Below are 17,455 nucleotides of genomic sequence, written 5' to 3' on the forward strand. Positions count from 1 at the left end.
AACCGTTTTACAGCAGCAATGTTTCCACCTCCAATCCGAGTTGTTGCTCCAGACTGCAGTTTATTGAACCTGTTGTTGATGGAATCTACTCATTTGGACGGAATACAAAATAGAAACAAACCCCCACCACCTCCCTGTGGAACTAATTTGCCCAAAATGCTTTCCCCCCATCTTTTGCCAAGTACACCTTAGCAACGCAGAGGTCAAACACAAGGATGCTGCCGGCCTACAGCCCACCTGCATGTTTGTATACGTAATTAATAACCCCAAATTTCCCATTAAGTCACGAGAGCGATGTTTAAGGTTATCGTTAGAATTGAAAGATTGCACCAATTTCTACCCATTTCCATGTTTTTTAGCAGATGGGCAATTATTAATACGCTGTGTTAAGGTCAGCCAAAGCGCTCTCTCCTCCCAGAGCGTCCCGGGCCGCTGCCTTACATTGAATAATTACAAAGATACCTGGATGTCTTTGCCGATTAAAATCCGAAGCCTCCTTAAGTCCATAGTGAAAGATTTTGGATGTGAATTAAGTGAATGTACCTTTTTGGTTGCGCTTGTCTGTATGTAATACATCTCAAATAATTACAAAGAGATTACAATGAAACTTGGAGGACAGGTTGGACACGATTCAGCAAGAAACAGCCTTGAATTCCTGGTACATTTTGGACTATTTGGAAGCAGACATCTCAAGTGTGTTGGTTCGTGTGTCACATCTTCTATTTACTTCACATTCGGTCCAAGTCTGCATGTCAACAAGATAAGCTTTAATAACCCTTGGGCTTTAATACTTTTGCACTAAAGCTGCATTGTGTGTGTGCAGTGTTTTGTGTCAAATAATTATAACTGGATGCATTCGGTGAGCGCGCAGCCCGGGCCTGCTGACAGCTTTGGTTTGGTTTCCTTTGCTTTCATATTTGCCACTGCTTTTATTAAAGTTTGTCATTATCTGGAGTCGCTCAACACACAAAGAGGTCTGGTGGCCAAAACCTTCACCGCTGGCTGGTTTTTGGCTCCATTGTTTGTTGTGCTTGAAAAGAGAACCGCCCACTAAGCAGAGTTTATCTATGCAAATTGTTTGTGCAATCATTTGCTACGCGATCCGTGCTACATTAGGTCGATGTGGAGGATGAATCAAATATTATATGCACTTGGTAGCATACTGAAGGCCAAAACTTAAACCACCAATGGTCAGCAAAGAACACCTTGAAAACTACTTTTTTTTTTTTATTACCAATTTTGCTCAGTAAACAAAGATGTTGACAATCGGAGGTTGTTCTTGAGGATCATTTCCTCCTGCTCAAGTGAAAAGACGCAGCCGCATCAGCAGCAGTGGAGACGGTCACGATGCCGCCACGCTGCATCAGCGTCATGAAACGTATAGGAGTTAAGCATGTGGAACGGATGAGGCAGAGGGCTACAGGGCTACTGTGAGCTCTGAATATTTCATATTCTGTACCAGAAAACTAGGTCTCCACACAAATCCCAGCATCTTCAAAGCTGTACATCTCTGCAGAGAGCAGTAAGCAGTGTGTCGCAGACAATAGGCTGTGTTTATAATGAATATTTATGACAGCGTGAACCAGAACAATTAGCATTTGCTTTCATCAGGATTCTGGGTTAAATTACTCCATCTCGTGAGGCTCCTTAAAGCCTTTAAACGCTTAATTCACAAAGAGGGTGAGCAACTAGCACACACGATCACTGTGTAGGCTGTAACATCAGCACAGCACTGCAAACACAGGACTTTACAATCATCCAAAAGGTCATACTATCAGAAATAAAGTCAAATATGCCACAAAGCTTCAAACAATAGGAACCAAACAAAGCTGCCACATACTGTATGTACATTGCTGCCTCTCATGTTTGGACTTTAACAAGCATAAATGACAACAAATACAAGAGTAATATAGGTTTCTGTTATGAATTACTCATTTAAATGGAGTTACATGGAGTTTATGTCACAGAAACTTTACACTAACACAATCCAGTTTAGGTCCTTTTCAATTGCTTTTCCATAAAAAACAAATTGTACGAGTTAAATGAATATTATTGGGAGACAGGGAGGCTTTTGTTAGTTGTTTTTTCGACAACTTTACAATCAAACACAATCGAAAAGTTGTGTTTGATCACGAATACACAATTTACTTGAGAAAAACAACGACAGAACAGACAAGGAGAAGAGTGTGTTGCCGGTAAAGGAGGCTGCCAATGAAGGTGTGTGTCCTACCTTCTCCCCACAGGAACAGCTGCACGCCAGAGCTCCGTACTTGCTATAATAGCAGATCCTTGCTGCCTCTTCATCACTGAGCGTCTCTACGTGAATTCTTATCAACACAAACTTTTTCGCGATGTCTTTTCCGGTTGTCGCTGTATAATGCCGTCAGAACTTTCCGGATGAAATGTCACAGTGTAACCGCCACTCAATCTGGCCTGATGACATCATACATTCATCAGGATTTTCATTATCCGATTCTAGAACTCGCATTGAATGACGAGTGTAACCGCCGAATGACCGGGGACACCAGTTAAAACATCTAAATGAAGTTAGACATACAATTAAAAAACTTACCGGTCGGAGAGGAACTTGTTTCTTCTGTTGTCCGCAGGAAGTGACGGATGCGGCTGACAGGTAGAGATCAAGATGGCGGCGGAGGAACATTCCACTTCCTGTTTGTCCTCTTAAACAGTCAAACGATGAGCTCTCCCATCACTCTAAACGTCTTCCTAGTGGATCACAGTGAAGCAGACATGTCACCCTTCTGTCCCATCACTTACAGCGACAACAAACTTATATTTGAGAGGCAGCAGACATGAGGGAAGCAATTAGCTGCAGTTGGAGCTTGTAAGCTTTCACACCTCATCCCTGCTCTCCTGTGGATCCCTGCTCTCCTGGGTCAGCCCTCCTACCAGTTTGTCCCACAGTCTTCATGAAGGAGGAATTGGATGAATTTACCCAAAATGTACTCCAGGATTGTTGAGGGATCTGGAGCAGTAAAGCAGGTTTGCTCCTCTGTGGTGCAGCTCCACATGTTTACTGGCCTTGTGTAGAAACCTTCACTATGTCCTTGATGAGAGAAGCCCGAAGCGCCAAACCGCCAAATTCCAACACTGACTTTCTTGCATGTATGGATATTTATGCGCTGTCTACTTGTCAAAACCTCCTACGTCTGACCCCTGAACCGCCTGTGTTATTTCAAGCAGTATTAGCAGCTGATTATGCAGGTGTGTTGCCTCGCCAACACTAACAAGGTGTTGGGGCAGCAGCTGAGTCTGGCCTGGAGGACCTTCAAGCGCTGGCAGTGCAGAGAAGCACAGGGTGTTGTGTCAAACACATGCCGGAGCTACACGGCTACCCTGTCTGAGGCATCTGTTCACTACACGCAGAGATGCATTCATATACGCACAGAGACTGATGGAATTAGAGCGTAAACGGAAAATCATGCTAAAAAACATACTGTGTGGCTCAGGGACGAAGAGCCCAAGAGCACAAAGAGAGACTTAAATCGTTACTCTAAATTATCTGATTAGGATTAACTGCCCGGATCAACAGAATCCAATCATCAGTCTCGTCAAATAGACTAAACTCTATTTCTGTAATTCTGTGCGGTTGAATTAAACGGTTATCCTGGATATTTCCACTGACAAAGGATCTGCTCTGCTTTTCAGGGTCTCCTCCCAACAATTTATCTGCCATCTAAAATCCTCAGTGTTTAGTTTGTTCCAGCTGCAACCGTGTCCGCTTCCGGAATAATTAGAAATGGGAATTTGTGAATGAATCGAAAAAAAGAACTCAACTATTTCTGTGCTATTCTATTTTCACTTCACTGTGCAGAACAAGACGCTCCGTCCAAAAGCCTTGTCTGTTTTGCACACGAGCCCATTTTAGACCTTGACATCGGGCTATAAAACCTTGACTTGGACAAACACTCTTTTCCTTATAAGCTCCATTACTGAAGGATATGAGACACACCTACGAGCCCAATTTGTTGTGCAATTTAAATCAGCTATTCGATTGTTACCTTGTAAGGCCTCTCCTGCAAATCCTTCCAAGTCGTCTCCTTGTCCTTCCCTTTTACGGGCAATCCTGCGAGGAAATGACTGCGGCTAACAAACCATGAAACTGCACTGAAAAAGACCCAAATTGGAGCATAAGAACAGAAGTTTATTGAGTTTAAAACAAAGTCTTAATTTGCAGTGTGCTTTGATGCATAATGAGACGTCCAGCAATGAGGAATGATGCCCTTTGAGGCAAAATGGTTATTTATGAAGTTATTGAACAACTTCAAAGTTTGCCTCGTGTGATATTTCAGATGATTTGTGTTGTTTTGGTTTGTTTTGAGTGCGGCATGGGATGACACTGTTTTTTTCCTAAAATAGATATGAGGTTAGAATGGAAGCCTTTGATTTTAACCACGGGTGGCAGTAGTTGGGTGAAGGATGCACGATAAGGAGGCAGGTTTGAATTATTGAAGCTGTCACTGGGCTGCTTTAGTTGTCACAGGAGACAAAGCAAAGCCGGCTCGCTGGCGCTTCATCACCCGCTAAGGAGTGCTGACCTCGTCCCCGCTGTTTGTTTTGCTGACATCAGCCCCGTGACAAATCATATTTCACCACTCTGCACTGAAAACCATCAGTCTCCAAGTTTGGTGATATGGAAGTTTTCTGATGAATTGGTGTACAGGTGCTACAATGGGTAGAGAGACAGGGATGGACAGAGATAAAGTGGACCGAAACTTTGACTGGCTTTCCCACTCCACTGACAAAGTATTCGATTCTGGGTTCTGGGGTTTCTCGCTTAATTTATCGAGCCAAATTTCTCATCTTCTCGGTATTTTATTGTTCCTGTCTGACAAAGCTGAATTTGCTTCCTTCTTCGTTCAGTTGATGTCAGATGAGTTGCAAGGCATAAAAATCTAAATCAACCAAACCGAAGCCAGTCGGAAAAGAACAGCTGTAATTCTTTGTTTCGTCTACTGGCTAGAAAATGGGTTCTAACTAATTCAACCAATTATGAGCAAATATCATTAAGTGGCTCTCAATGACACGGCGTCTTCCTTCTGCATTTTGTCAGAACAGCTGGTTGGGGTTTGTGACAGGGACACGGCGATGCTCTGCACCCTGCGTGACTCATGGACAGAAGGTCTTACCGGTCAGACGGCGGCCCCAACATCTCTGGGTCTGCGGCCCTGCTCGGCTTAATGCGGACCTTGAAAGCAGCGCAGAAAAAAAGGGTGCGGGGGAGGGGGGCGGTGGATTATCTGGAGCATTCGCCCTTCACCTGTCAGCCTCAGGTGCATTAAAATGGACAGTGATCATCCAATTTGTGTCCCTGGGCCTCGATCGGGCAGGCTTACATGTACAAACCGTGTGTCCTTCAGTTCCCCCCTGCCATTCGTTATCTGTTCTCAGCTGGGGTGGGGTGTGTGGGGGTGTGGGGTTGATTGTGCTTGCACTGAAGCACAGCGTTTCAGGCGTCACCTCAGCACACAGCGTTTACACTTTGCATTAGCTCCTTCTTAGGTGCCTGTGAGATTAACGTCAGCACATCCGTGACATTTAAATATCATTTATAAATTACTGTTAAATGTCAGTGGTGATTCTAGTGTAAATTCACCTCCAGCTAGTGATCCCAAATTAGGATTCCAACTACAGGTGGAGCCATTTAGAGAAGAAGATATTAAAAATCCTCCTTTGTTTGCGCGGCACCGTGAGCAATCGGCACTGAGTGAATTTAATGAGACATTTTCTGGTCATGATTGCTGGAACTTTCCTCAACCTTGAGAGATTCTCCTTCAATTAAACCTGTATTGAAATTCCTGGAAGCATGGCAACCTTCAAAGTCCACAGTGGACATTCCAAGAAGTCGCACACACGAGGCCGTAAAAAAAACAACAGAACAACTGTGATTGTTTTAAATGTACAAAGTTGCACAGGTCATTTTTATCAGTATTTGAAAATATTTAACAATGAAAGATAAGTCAAACGAAACAGTAAGAATATTTGATAACAATAATTAATATCAGCAATAACTAGACTTAAAATCTGAACCTTTTAGTTTTTACTTAAACACCTGAGGGAAGCAAATAAAAAGAGAACCCAGATAAAAAAAAAAATAACCACCAAAGTTTAGAAAAAAGAACAAATTAAGATCACAAAAGTGAAGTCCAGACAAGCTCATACAGAAGGTCATTGGCTTGGTCTGTATGTACAGCACATTCGCTCCACACCTATGTCGGACAGCAGGGATGAAAAGAATAATGACCAACATGGAAACTCACTCCAACTCTGTCTGATTTCGTGCTTGTAGCCTTTAGATCGGCGCGTGAACACACGTGAAATGGCAGAAAAACCACAACAGAAACATGAAACACAGGTGCAGAGTGCAAAGTGCAACACCCACCACCTGCTCACTGATCCCCTTTTCATCCATTAAATGCTGCTCATAAACCAAATTCATCCATTGATTAAGTGTTTTCAGTTATTTTGTCTGCCTTTGTATGAACAGGCAGTTTGGATATTATTCATGTTGACTTTTACATATTTGGCTGTTTTTACCAACAACAAAAGTACAAATGTGAAAGTCAATGACAAACCTTGACAAACAGGCATAAATAGAGAGTGCTAGCGTCACTCGTGAGTTTACCCCGGTCCCGATAAATACCCAGATGCTTTTGTCAGTCAGAGCTGGTGCCCAACTGGTGTCTTCTTTTATGTGTTCTAGTCACAGAGCTGACAGTAAACCGTCTGTCATTTTGATTTAAAAGGCTGAGAGGCATGAGAAAGCGATGGCATGTTTAAAAAAAAAAAAGACCCCCAAAAAACATCGGAACACAAGCCAACATCATTTTTAAAAAATGGTCCCTGGATGTGTAAGACACTGCCACTTTCCTGTCACCTCCAAACATTAAAAATTCATTCAAGCTTGTTTCAGTAAGAAACATGACATCAACATTAGTCTGGAGGTGAACTCAAGAATCACATTTCATATTTGTCTGTACATTTATGAATATTCATTACAATTCAATCCTTTTTAAGTAAATTCTGCAATTTCACTATTGGTCAAATCTCACCAAAATCACACTACTGGAAAAAAAGAAATACAGAAATGCAAAGAAACCTTTGGTCAAAGAGTGAACTCACAAAGGAAATATGCCGTGGCAGGATCAAACAAAATCATTCATCACCCGAGAGTAAAGAAAGAAGGAAATCAAAAAAGCTAAACTCAAGTGGTTCTCTACGTTTCTCTCTTCTTCCAACAATATGGCCCACAGATCAACCCTCTTCCCATACATTTGGGTCTGCAAGTTATACTGGTTTCCTCACAGAGGAAAGGAAAGAAAAAAAGGTGCTCTTTTCATGAAAGTCATGTTTGTCTTGATTGTCCACAAAAAAGTAGTGCCAGCAGGAAGTAACCCCGGCGAAAGGATATACAATCACAGCGTAAAAGGACAAAGATCCTTTACTGGAAAGGAATTGAGAGTCCACGACACGCTCCTGAAAAGACTTTGAACCTGCATCGTGTCGGGCGTGTGTGAGTGTGTGTCAGTGTCTGTTTGTAACGTGTGTGTATATACTTTATCTGTAAGCGTGTCAACTGTTTGGGTGGTTTTTGGGTCTTATGGTCTTATTCAGGGGCTGCCTTTTCCTGTGTGCCTCCGCCCTGCAGGCAGCTCTTGTGGATGATAGGCAGGGGGTGGGCTTCTGTGTTAAACACCCAGTCCTCCAGTGACAGGAGGTCGTCGTCAGAGAAGAGCAGGTACAGGTACCTACAAAGTAAAAGTCAAAAGAAAAATGGGATTAAAACACGACTCTGTGCATTGTCCTGGAACGTGGCAGAGCTGATAACAGAACAGATAACAAACACAACACCGGCGATTCAGTCTGATCTTCCCGCCGCAACCGACTACAGGTGGCACGGCTCGCTGGTTGTTATGACAACTTCAGCACAGCCCCCTGTATCAGATTAGCTGTAGTAGACCTGTCCAATCAGGAACAGATTTACAGTGATAAAAGACTCGAGTCAATCCCCAGAGCAGAAATAAGGGAATAGGAATGGACGGATGTGATAGATTTCCAGGGGTCGGGATGGAGCAAGAGCTTTGAAATGTACCCCAGGTGTGCAGCATCAAGCGCTCGTACGCAACAGTCACTTACTGTCTTAAAATAATCGGGGGGAGCCACATTGCTGACCTCACGTCCTCTCAAGATAAGTAAATCCTCTCTGCATCGCTGCTCTCTGGCAGGGCAGCTGTCTTTTAGTGTCCATTTGCCAAAACACTCTGTTCATCTCCGCCAATATTTTCCACACTGGAGTGATTTGTCAGTGTGTTTGACACTGATTTCTGCCATGCAAGCGTTAGTCGGTTCAATTCTAAAGTTCAATGTGAGGTGAGGGAGCGCCATCTGCATTTAAAAGGCGTCTGATGACTGCTGACCCGAGTTTGACTCCCTATATTGTTTCTTTACGATTTATGAGGTCTGACACAAAAGGAAAGGACCAAATGTTTCAAATCAGATTCAAACTTTTAACGTCTCACAATCTGCTTAGAAATGAAGACCATTGCTCTAAAAGTATGAGAATCACCTCAGCTTGAAGTTCTTATTCTGAACATCGAATGTCTCTAGTGTCTCATTCACCCTGAAATGCTCGTATGCACTTGTAGATAAGAAATGGATTTCAAACGCTGCACTAGTGACTCCTCTTCTGATACGTTTCCTGTAACGCTTTCCAGCTACAAACTCTCCCGGAACTCTCAGATGGTTTTAATGGGCAGAGTGTAAAAAATCCCCCCCCAAGCTGGTACCAATCTCTTAGCCAGACTTTGACAGAGCATCAGACTTACTTGAGAGTCTCTGAGAGGAAGAAGCTCTGCTGCATGTTATCGTGGCTGGCTGCCGTGGAGTAGACGTCACGGATCCCCGAGAAACCTGCCTCCACTCTGCAGTGCTGCTCAAGGGCCTGACGGGAGACACAGAGGGAATGTTTACACGTCAGAACGTAGACGACTATATTCATGAATAGACCACTGTTGCAAGTACCGGTCCAGCTTAACCATGGCAGCTCAACACCAGAGAACCTTTCACAATAATCCTGTGTCCTTGTTCACCTGAGAACAGCGAAATGACGGCAGATGTCGAGGCCTTCAGCTGGCTACACAATCGAAGCCCCTGCAGCGCTGAATCTGACAGGGTCTAAATGGAGAGTGGCTGAGCTAGCCGAGCGGATTAGCACATTATTACCCCTGCTACAAAGGGCTGGCTTATATGTGCTAATTAACAAAGACCCTGATGCGTTAATGCTTGATGTGCATGAAGGGAAGCGTTGTGCACCGCTTTCAACCTTTGTGCCTGATAATTAAAGGCCTGTCAAACTCATCAGCCTGATCTCTCCACTTCTGCGTGCACTAAATTAATGCTAAATTTATCATGGCAGCCCTCCGCAGTTTCCCAGAGCTAATGTCCTGTCCATTGCCACATTAATAACGGTGCTCCCTGCATAACCTTCACCTCCTGCTACGAGAATTGCTTGATCTACAAGCTAATGTATAGTGCTACACTATATCACCAAGGCTGGTAGAGGCTAATTGAGGGTATTCAAGGGCCTGACATAGGAGGCAAGTACAATTTATAAATCCAAAGTATATACCGGCAATTAAAGAAAACTACAGGGTACAATATATTTGCTTCTTCAATATAGCATTTAAGTAATTTCTGTAAATCCTAATGTTCCGAGTAAATACAGCTTCTCACCTCAACAGCTTCCCATCCCCACTCCCGGTACTTGGGGTCATGGGTCAGTCGCCACATGTACATGTAGCTCTCGATGACCTCCGGCCGCAGGATGTAATATCGGTCGCTCAGCCTGGTTGCCGTGGCTTCCGCTCCGCTGTCGAATCGGAACGCTTCCGGTCCCAGTTTGGTGGCTGAAAGATGCAGAAAGAAGAGGAAGCGAATGGTGAGATGGAAAGCGTGTGAAAGCTGTAACCCTCCATATGGAAAGACAAATGCCTGCGTTTTGCCCAACCGTATTCTGACAAGAAGGCCGGCAGTCCAGAAGTCTGTAGCCAATAGGTAAGAACCACGTCAGCTACATTGTGGAGGAGTTTACGTTACATTTGTAGGCTCTGTTCCGTTGGTACGAAACAGAGAGAGAAGCAGTGAAGCGTACGTGTCTCCATCTTTTCCCCTTCCTCCTTATCGTTGTCTCACCTCCTTATATCTTTCTACCCCAATTCCAGACTGAATAGTGAGGATATTCTATTCACCGTATGGCAGCACAATGGAATCTATTATCGCTCTTTATGAGCCGAAGTCAGGGCCGCAGCATTGGCATAGCAACATCTTAGATTTAGAAACAAGCTTGAAATTCCGTTTCTTATTATCTGCAAATTCAGAAAACCACTCTGTTGCCCTTCGAGAAAACTTAAGACTTATGTGGGCGGGAACGCTGCCTTTGTGAGATCGGCTACAACTGAAAAAATATCTTGAAATGAAAATTACTGCCAGCATTTGACCTGACCGGGGGGTTAAAGGGTTAATGGTAGCTGGATGCACGGTACTGTAGGTGTGAGCTGCTGCTGAAGCTGTTCTCATGTACAGAATGAAGACAGAAAGGAAGATTGGTTTGGTTGCTGTTTTATATTAAGGACCTTACAAAAAGAATTTCATCTTTTCACACATTTAGGATATTTAGCTGGTTGCTGATCCACTTCTGCAGTGTTTCCACATGATGTTTCCTGCTTCCTGTCTGCCTCTCTTAGTCTATCTCTCTATACCTTCTTATCCTGTACAGGGTTGCAGGGAGTTGCAGTGTCGATCCAATAAGCAGGAAGAAGGCTGCTGCTGCTGGAAATGCAAATTCTAATCACAATCAATTTCGGCACAAGTCGTTCAAGCGTTTAGTATATCTGGATGGAAGAGAATTTACAAACTATCTTCAGACTTTGTTTTTACCTATATGGTTCTTATTGCACCTGGGAATTGAAGCAATTACTCAAAGTAAAGCAGCACACACTGATTTGTTTTAAATCCGGGAAGTTTGTGCAATTAACTTAATTGCGTTACTTGTTAATGGTCTAATTCTGTCTGTTGTTGCGGTGGAGAGAGGATGTGGCTGTGCTCACTCAGTGTGTACCTTTTTAAGTCAAAACGTCACTCATGAATTGAATGAATTCATGAGAAGGTCAGAATGATGGAGAGCAGTGATGCATGGCCAGGTCTCAATAACATCAAGCTCAGGAAGGTGCTGCAGAAACTCATCATTACTATCATGAGTCGAGTAAACCAATAACCTTTTCCTTTTCCATGAGATCCATACGTCTGTCGCATTGAGGAAGAAGAGCAGCAAAAGGAACTTTCAGTGTTCAAGAGCCAGTTACATAGCAACTGCTTCAAAACACGCAGGAGCAAATCATACTCTCACACACACACCTAATCCAAGAGCTGCTAAGTGCTATCCAGGGCCTTTAATGACTGAGAAGAAACACGGTGGATGAGTATAAAAGAGCAAAGTGGAGAAGCCTCCCTGGCTGGCAGATTAAAAGTACTCTAAGCATATCAAGGAACCTGTAATGCGATGACTCACATTAGCTTACAAGAGAAATGAAGGCCAATGAAGAAATGCTTGAGGATGCAGCATATCTGACAGAGTGGGAGAAATTAACTTGTTTGAAGTTTGCATTTTTAATGGCAAACTCCTTTGCTCTGCCCTCTCTCACTTTATCTCCTCATTTGTGTAACCACATCAAAACTTTGCTGCTGCGCCTCAGCGGCCAATTTTCCTGTGGTCTCAGCGTCTTCTCGCCACAAACATTTCACTCTCCCGTGCACTTTGGATCTCATTTCCCTCTTCTTCATCCTTCATTTTGAATTACAACAAAGTTAAACATCAGGCTGTATGTCACTATGGGTGAGGATTGGCCCGAGCCAACCGCATATCTGCTGCTGCTGCTGCTGACAGCTGTGAAATGTTACAGGATAAATGAGAGGTTTGATTTTACACTTGAGGTGCATCTGATTTGCTGCTCTTTATTAGTCTGGCCATCTCTCTCTCTTTGGCCGCCAAAGAACTGCTTGATTCAGGGCAAAATCTAAACGCTCAAGGCCCTTTTAATGTTCAAAATTGCTCTCTCACACTATTTTCTCCAAGTGTGTGGTGCCATATTTCTTCTAAGCAAGGCAGACGCAGTGCAAATCCAGAGAGATTAACCCTCGGCCACCATGTAATGTGTCCAGAAAACAGTGCAGTTTGATCAAATTATATACATGCTACATTGAATCATACATACTGTATGTCCATGGCAAGAAGAAGAAAGTGAAAACCTGAACCCGAGCCTGAGCCCCTTGGAACTGGGGCTGTTAGACGGGCCACAGGGGGCCACAGGGGGGCCACAGCAGGACCTGAAGCTATGCGGGCACATCTGAAATACATATTTAGGTGTAAATGAGTTTGTTCCCTCTTTAACCTCACAATCGTCGAAGTTGGAGGGATGCACAGACGCTGCAAGGCTCAGGGGCATTATTGGAACAAAGGGTCACCTTGTCTACACACAGTTTTATGGTTCGGCTTCACATCAGAGCAGCTCTTGAGGCAGCCAGAGGGGCATTCGGTCCAATCAGAGGGGCACTTGGGTCGACTGGTGGAGCACTTGGAAGGCACTTGTCAGAAATGAAGCATTCACTCTTTTATATCCAATTTCCCCCCCCAAAAGGAAGGAACATTCCGTCTCTTGCTGTTCCCCCCTCTGGTGCTCCATCGGGTCTCTGCGATCATTCTGACACTTAACTCCTGCTTCACCTTACAAAGAGTAAGAATCCACCCCCTCACCTGAGCGATCGTAGCTCTCGTGACACGTGTGTGTGATCTGGGCAGCCAGGTCCAGGTAGTGTTGCCTCTTCTCTGCGGCGCCGTCGTCCGCTCCGATCCCAATCATTCCCCCGGAGAAGCAGGCCAGGTGGCCCATCTTGTGATCCAGGATCCCACCCCTCCACTCGGCCAAGTAGGTGAGGCCACCGGGTGACTTCTGCACCAGGTTCGTCTCAATCGCCTGCAGCAACACACAGTCAGAATGTTTAAAACAGAAAACTTTAAAAGGCACTAAAAACATATTGGACAGAGATTGAAAAATCAAACGTCCCTCAGCTCCCAGCGCATCACACATACACACACACACACACACACACACACACACACACACACACACACACACACACAATGAATCCAACATAGCTGCCATTGTCAGCGTTTATGGCTTCAATTATGTTTGTAGAACCTGTGTAGATGCCAGAGCTGGGACACTTCATTTGACATCCTGTGGAAATCCTTTGGAAATAAATGACGAAGGATACAACTGTCATATTCAAAGATATTCTATACCCATGTTTCTTCTCAGCTCTTTGTGTTTACCAGGGATTTCCCCTGCAAAGGCAGACTACAGAGGAACATCTCTGCAGGTGGAGTCTCAATGACTCATCATTCTTCCATATTTAATCTCTGTTACACATTCAGTCTTTTTCCCATCTCCCTCTTTACATCCCTTATACCAATCGCTTATTTTTTTCTTCATTCATTTTGCATGTGAATGTGGGTTTATGATTATCAGCAGCAAGAAGATGTGTCGTGGTGAAGCGGAGCACATTTCATCTCAGTCCTTTATTTCTGTGTTGTTTGTGAAAAGCTAAACAAGCCAAAGATTAGGAAAATGTAAGAATGTGCATGTGTGAGAACAAAGCAAAGTAATATTGTACGTATAATATGAAGGCTTTCTCTGAAACACCTCGGTGAGGACAGGGACCCGTGGTTTCTCCCTAATTGTTGTTGGTATAATTGGAAAACAGTCTCTCATTCAACACTTAATTACTTGTCTAATTTTATTTGAATGCCAAAGACGATAAGTTGAACTGTGCAGTCACCAGGGAGTTCTGTACAAACATATATTACATTACATTATAACATCAGATAGCAGAGCAGGACCCTGACCGCCGCTGCTTCAATACCGAGTCACAGGGGAGAAAGAAAGACTTTAATAAGCAGCTTTGCCTGTGGCTTGACCCGATGATGAGCGGGAGGAAATCTCAACGGCATTCGCCAGTTATTGTCTCAGATAATTATTACAATAGGGGAAGATATGTATGTTAATCTGACATGAAAAGAAAGGAAAGGATACGATAGGAAAGGATAGGAAAGAAATTTAATATTGTTATCCTTTGACTCCTCCATAAATATGATCCACCATATTATCATTAAAGCCTCAATTTTAGCAATTTTAAGTGGACATATCAGGTCCTGCTCTGTTCTGATTGTTCGACTGCGTCAGGCCTGAGCTGGAAAGAGTCGATTTCTGTCTTTTAATGTAAGCGTCCACCTGTGTTCCACCTCCAGTCAGCATCTCAGCGTCTCAGCTCTGTGACTTTGCATCATTCGTCTTTCATTTGACTTCTGGTGCAACACTTTTGTTTCTATCAGATGGCGATGCAAATCCTTGTAATTACGATTTTATCTGAGCGTACCCCGGGTGCAGATAACACCGTGCATGTAATAAAAGCTCATGATTTCCATACCTCCAGCGCGCTGTAGTACATCCTCTTTGCATCCTCGTCCGTCTTGTCTGACATCAGATATGATTTGATCAGATACTCGTAGAAGCTGTCCCCGAGGCCACCGATGGAAACGTGATCTGACACAGGGAAGCAGGAGGGACTGGGTTTAGTCTGAACATTCTGACTTAGCCTTACCTCCAAATATTAATACTGAATGATAAAATGTCAGATTTGAGCAAATATAGACGAAGCAAAACCTGAAACACAGTGGTTGAACATGTGTGTATTTAGTGAATATATAGAGCACACAGAGCCGCTCTGGAGGTGAACTCTGTCCGTCTCATATTAAAAGTTTCGCTTCAGCTGTCAAATATTTGTTTCCATTGCCGCGCTGTATAACGTGAGCATGCGTTGCCATGGGAACCAACACACTCTACATCAGAGAGGCTCAGGGTATGAGAATAGTTCAGACAAAAGTTTGCCATAAACTTTTAATTATGTAACAACACTCTACGCCTCTAAGTGGAAATTAAAACAAGTGGCTGCTGCTTTGCCTCCTGCTTACTTTAAGTCCACATTCAGTTTTCATAAAGTGCAGTGTGTGTATTGCGGCGGAGGCGTCGGCAGCGTCTTTATGTATTCGCCCGTGCACGCACACCTCTGCTCACTCCCACACAAGGTTATCACAGCTCTGGGCTCGTCCTTGACACGGACAGATGGGTGGGCTGTGAACTCAGGCGTCTCTTCCTTTGTGCTGATATATATGTACAGCGGCGCCTCCTAACACATTCACCCACAACAACAATTAGCCTCTGTAATCACCCAGATTACCAGCGTTTCAGGCAAAGCGGCCTCTTACTCCTTGGTTTTTGTTCACCTCCTTTCAGGTGAATTGGAAAGATCCAATTTCCTGAAGTAATTGAATTCATTATCATTTTAATAACCCTGAGCAATGGGAGTCATATAGCCACCCGAGTGAGCCCCATATTAAAAATGAACAGAAATAGAAGGATGGGTGGATGACACAGACACCAAGCTAAAAGAGACTCGACGCGTGAGGGGACTCAAGGTCTGCCGCCAGATAGGAACGCCACCCAGAAGATTCTGCGTCAGGAGATAAAATGTGGAAATGTGAAATGAGATGCAAGTCGAGTAAAAGAAAAATTGCTGATTTACGTGCCGACAATGACACGCGTTTGTCATCGAGAGCCGCGGTGGGAACAAACAGTTTGCGGCATTATGACACAAAGTGGAGTGAAGCGCCGCCCGGGGAAAGAACCCAGAACATTACGGTGCAGATCTGAACCCAGACGGACACAAAGATCTTCAAAATGATTTCAAAAATGGCGAGACAGGTTTTCGTTTCTCATCAATTTCGACAAAAGTGAAAATCAGGCAGGCATATTTATTCCTGCAGTGTGAAGGGCGCTCTAATGAGAGCCTGTCGGTGCTCTGTGATGGGTTGCACACTTTAAATAATAGCGTGTGATGTAATTGAACTGATATATTGCAGTTTTGAGGTTGTGATAGAGGTATAATAACGTTCTGAATCCTTGGCTTCCACTCTGTAGGTTCCCGTCCTGTACTTACGTTGGACCCAGTTGCCGCTGACTGGACTGAGGAAGTTGGGGTAGAGACCATGAGGCTTTTCAATCTTGTTCAGCAGTTTCCTGACGTTCATCACCTGCAGAGACCCCAGAGCACAGAAGGAACATGAGGAGACTGTAAACTGAACATCTGTTTGATCTCCTCAACGCTGGAGGGCGTCCTGCAGAGTGTGTAAGTATCATTAAGCGCTGTGCAGAGAGAAGGCGTCATGCTGTACCTTCTCTGCGAAGATGGGATTCCCGGAGAGCTCGGTCAGGTGGACGAACTCCAGGTGCAGGGTTCCAAACTCAGCCAGGATGCTGCTCCCGGCTGAGGCCCAACCCCAGCTCCAACTGGTGCCACTGCAACAGAGACAAAAGCCAAGCGTGTACAGTAAGTACCTCCGCCTGAACACCCACACACACTCTCACAGGCTCCGGGTGCTTCTGAGGAGCCAGAGCTGTACCATGATTAGAGGACGGAGAACAGAAACTGCATTCACGCTGTTACCAAGTCACCTGGAGTGCAGTGACTTCCTTGAGGTGAGCGACCAGGAAACTGGGCCAAGGTGTGGGTGGTCAACAAACTAGTTGGCAACAGATGAAGTTTTGATCAAAAGCTTCATCTGTTTCTGTGATTTGTGGTTTCAAATGCAAGGTACACAACAGACACAAAAGAATAAATGCAAATGCAGATTTAAATGCAAATCTTACCAGTTCTGTGACAAGACTTTAGACATTACTTACATCGTAACTATATGCTAATAATGTTTACAAAATAAAAACATCTTTCAAAAAATGCATAAGAAGTGAAAAATACATCTATTCATTATTCATAACTTTATAGCAAGAAACCACAACAAACCTGCAGCATTTTTGCAATTAATTTTCCTTTTAGGAAATGCAAACAAAATGACAAACCAGAGCACCAGAGAGCAAAGTCTCATCTTCATATTCCATATTTTGTCTGATTTAAAGGATCTGAATGTATTTTCTGCACGCTCAGATGAAGAGCACACATTTCTATGGTGCATTTCTTTGCACGTTAAAAAGTTAGAAGGCAAAAGATAAAAAGTTTTACAGGCAATTCCAGCTTCACACTGTCCAACCGCATCACCAGAAATATGACTGCAGCCGCTAAGTGTAAAGGCTTCTTTCATTTCAGCTGCAGCCTCTTAGAGCAGCTATTCTCCCTCACACACATATTACACCGCAGATCACACACACACACACACACACACACACACACACACACACACACACACACACACACACACACACACACACACACACACACACACACACCTCGCCGACAACACAGAGACAGA

General features: G+C 44.0%; 1 protein-coding gene across 3 annotated transcripts in view; it reads right to left on the reverse strand.

Annotated features, from left to right (window-relative positions):
* Window positions 1–5,909: 5,909 nt before the first annotated feature.
* The window catches only part of LOC143008777 (mannosyl-oligosaccharide 1,2-alpha-mannosidase IC-like), a 72,192-nt gene continuing 60,646 nt past the window's right edge, over window positions 5,910–17,455 (reverse strand). For 2 of the 3 annotated variants that reach the window (XM_076160677.1, XM_076160679.1), the window contains exons 5-11: window positions 16,367–16,493; window positions 16,132–16,225; window positions 14,563–14,678; window positions 12,830–13,049; window positions 9,754–9,926; window positions 8,847–8,962; window positions 5,910–7,769 (exon numbers count right to left, since the gene is read on the reverse strand). In XM_076160677.1, the coding sequence (XP_076016792.1) occupies window positions 7,628–7,769; window positions 8,847–8,962; window positions 9,754–9,926; window positions 12,830–13,049; window positions 14,563–14,678; window positions 16,132–16,225; window positions 16,367–16,493 (988 nt within the window). In that variant the 3' untranslated portion in view covers window positions 5,910–7,627. The remainder of the gene's footprint in view (window positions 7,770–8,846; window positions 8,963–9,753; window positions 9,927–12,829; window positions 13,050–14,562; window positions 14,679–16,131; window positions 16,226–16,366; window positions 16,494–17,455) is intronic. The other variant, XM_076160678.1, reaches the window with a different exon arrangement.

Source organism: Genypterus blacodes, unplaced genomic scaffold (assembly GCF_046128005.1).
Source record: "Genypterus blacodes isolate CSIRO-AG114 ecotype Tasmania unplaced genomic scaffold, CSIRO-AGI_Gbla_v1 ptg000107l_1, whole genome shotgun sequence".
In the NCBI taxonomy this organism is placed as follows: domain Eukaryota; kingdom Metazoa; phylum Chordata; class Actinopteri; order Ophidiiformes; family Ophidiidae; genus Genypterus; species Genypterus blacodes.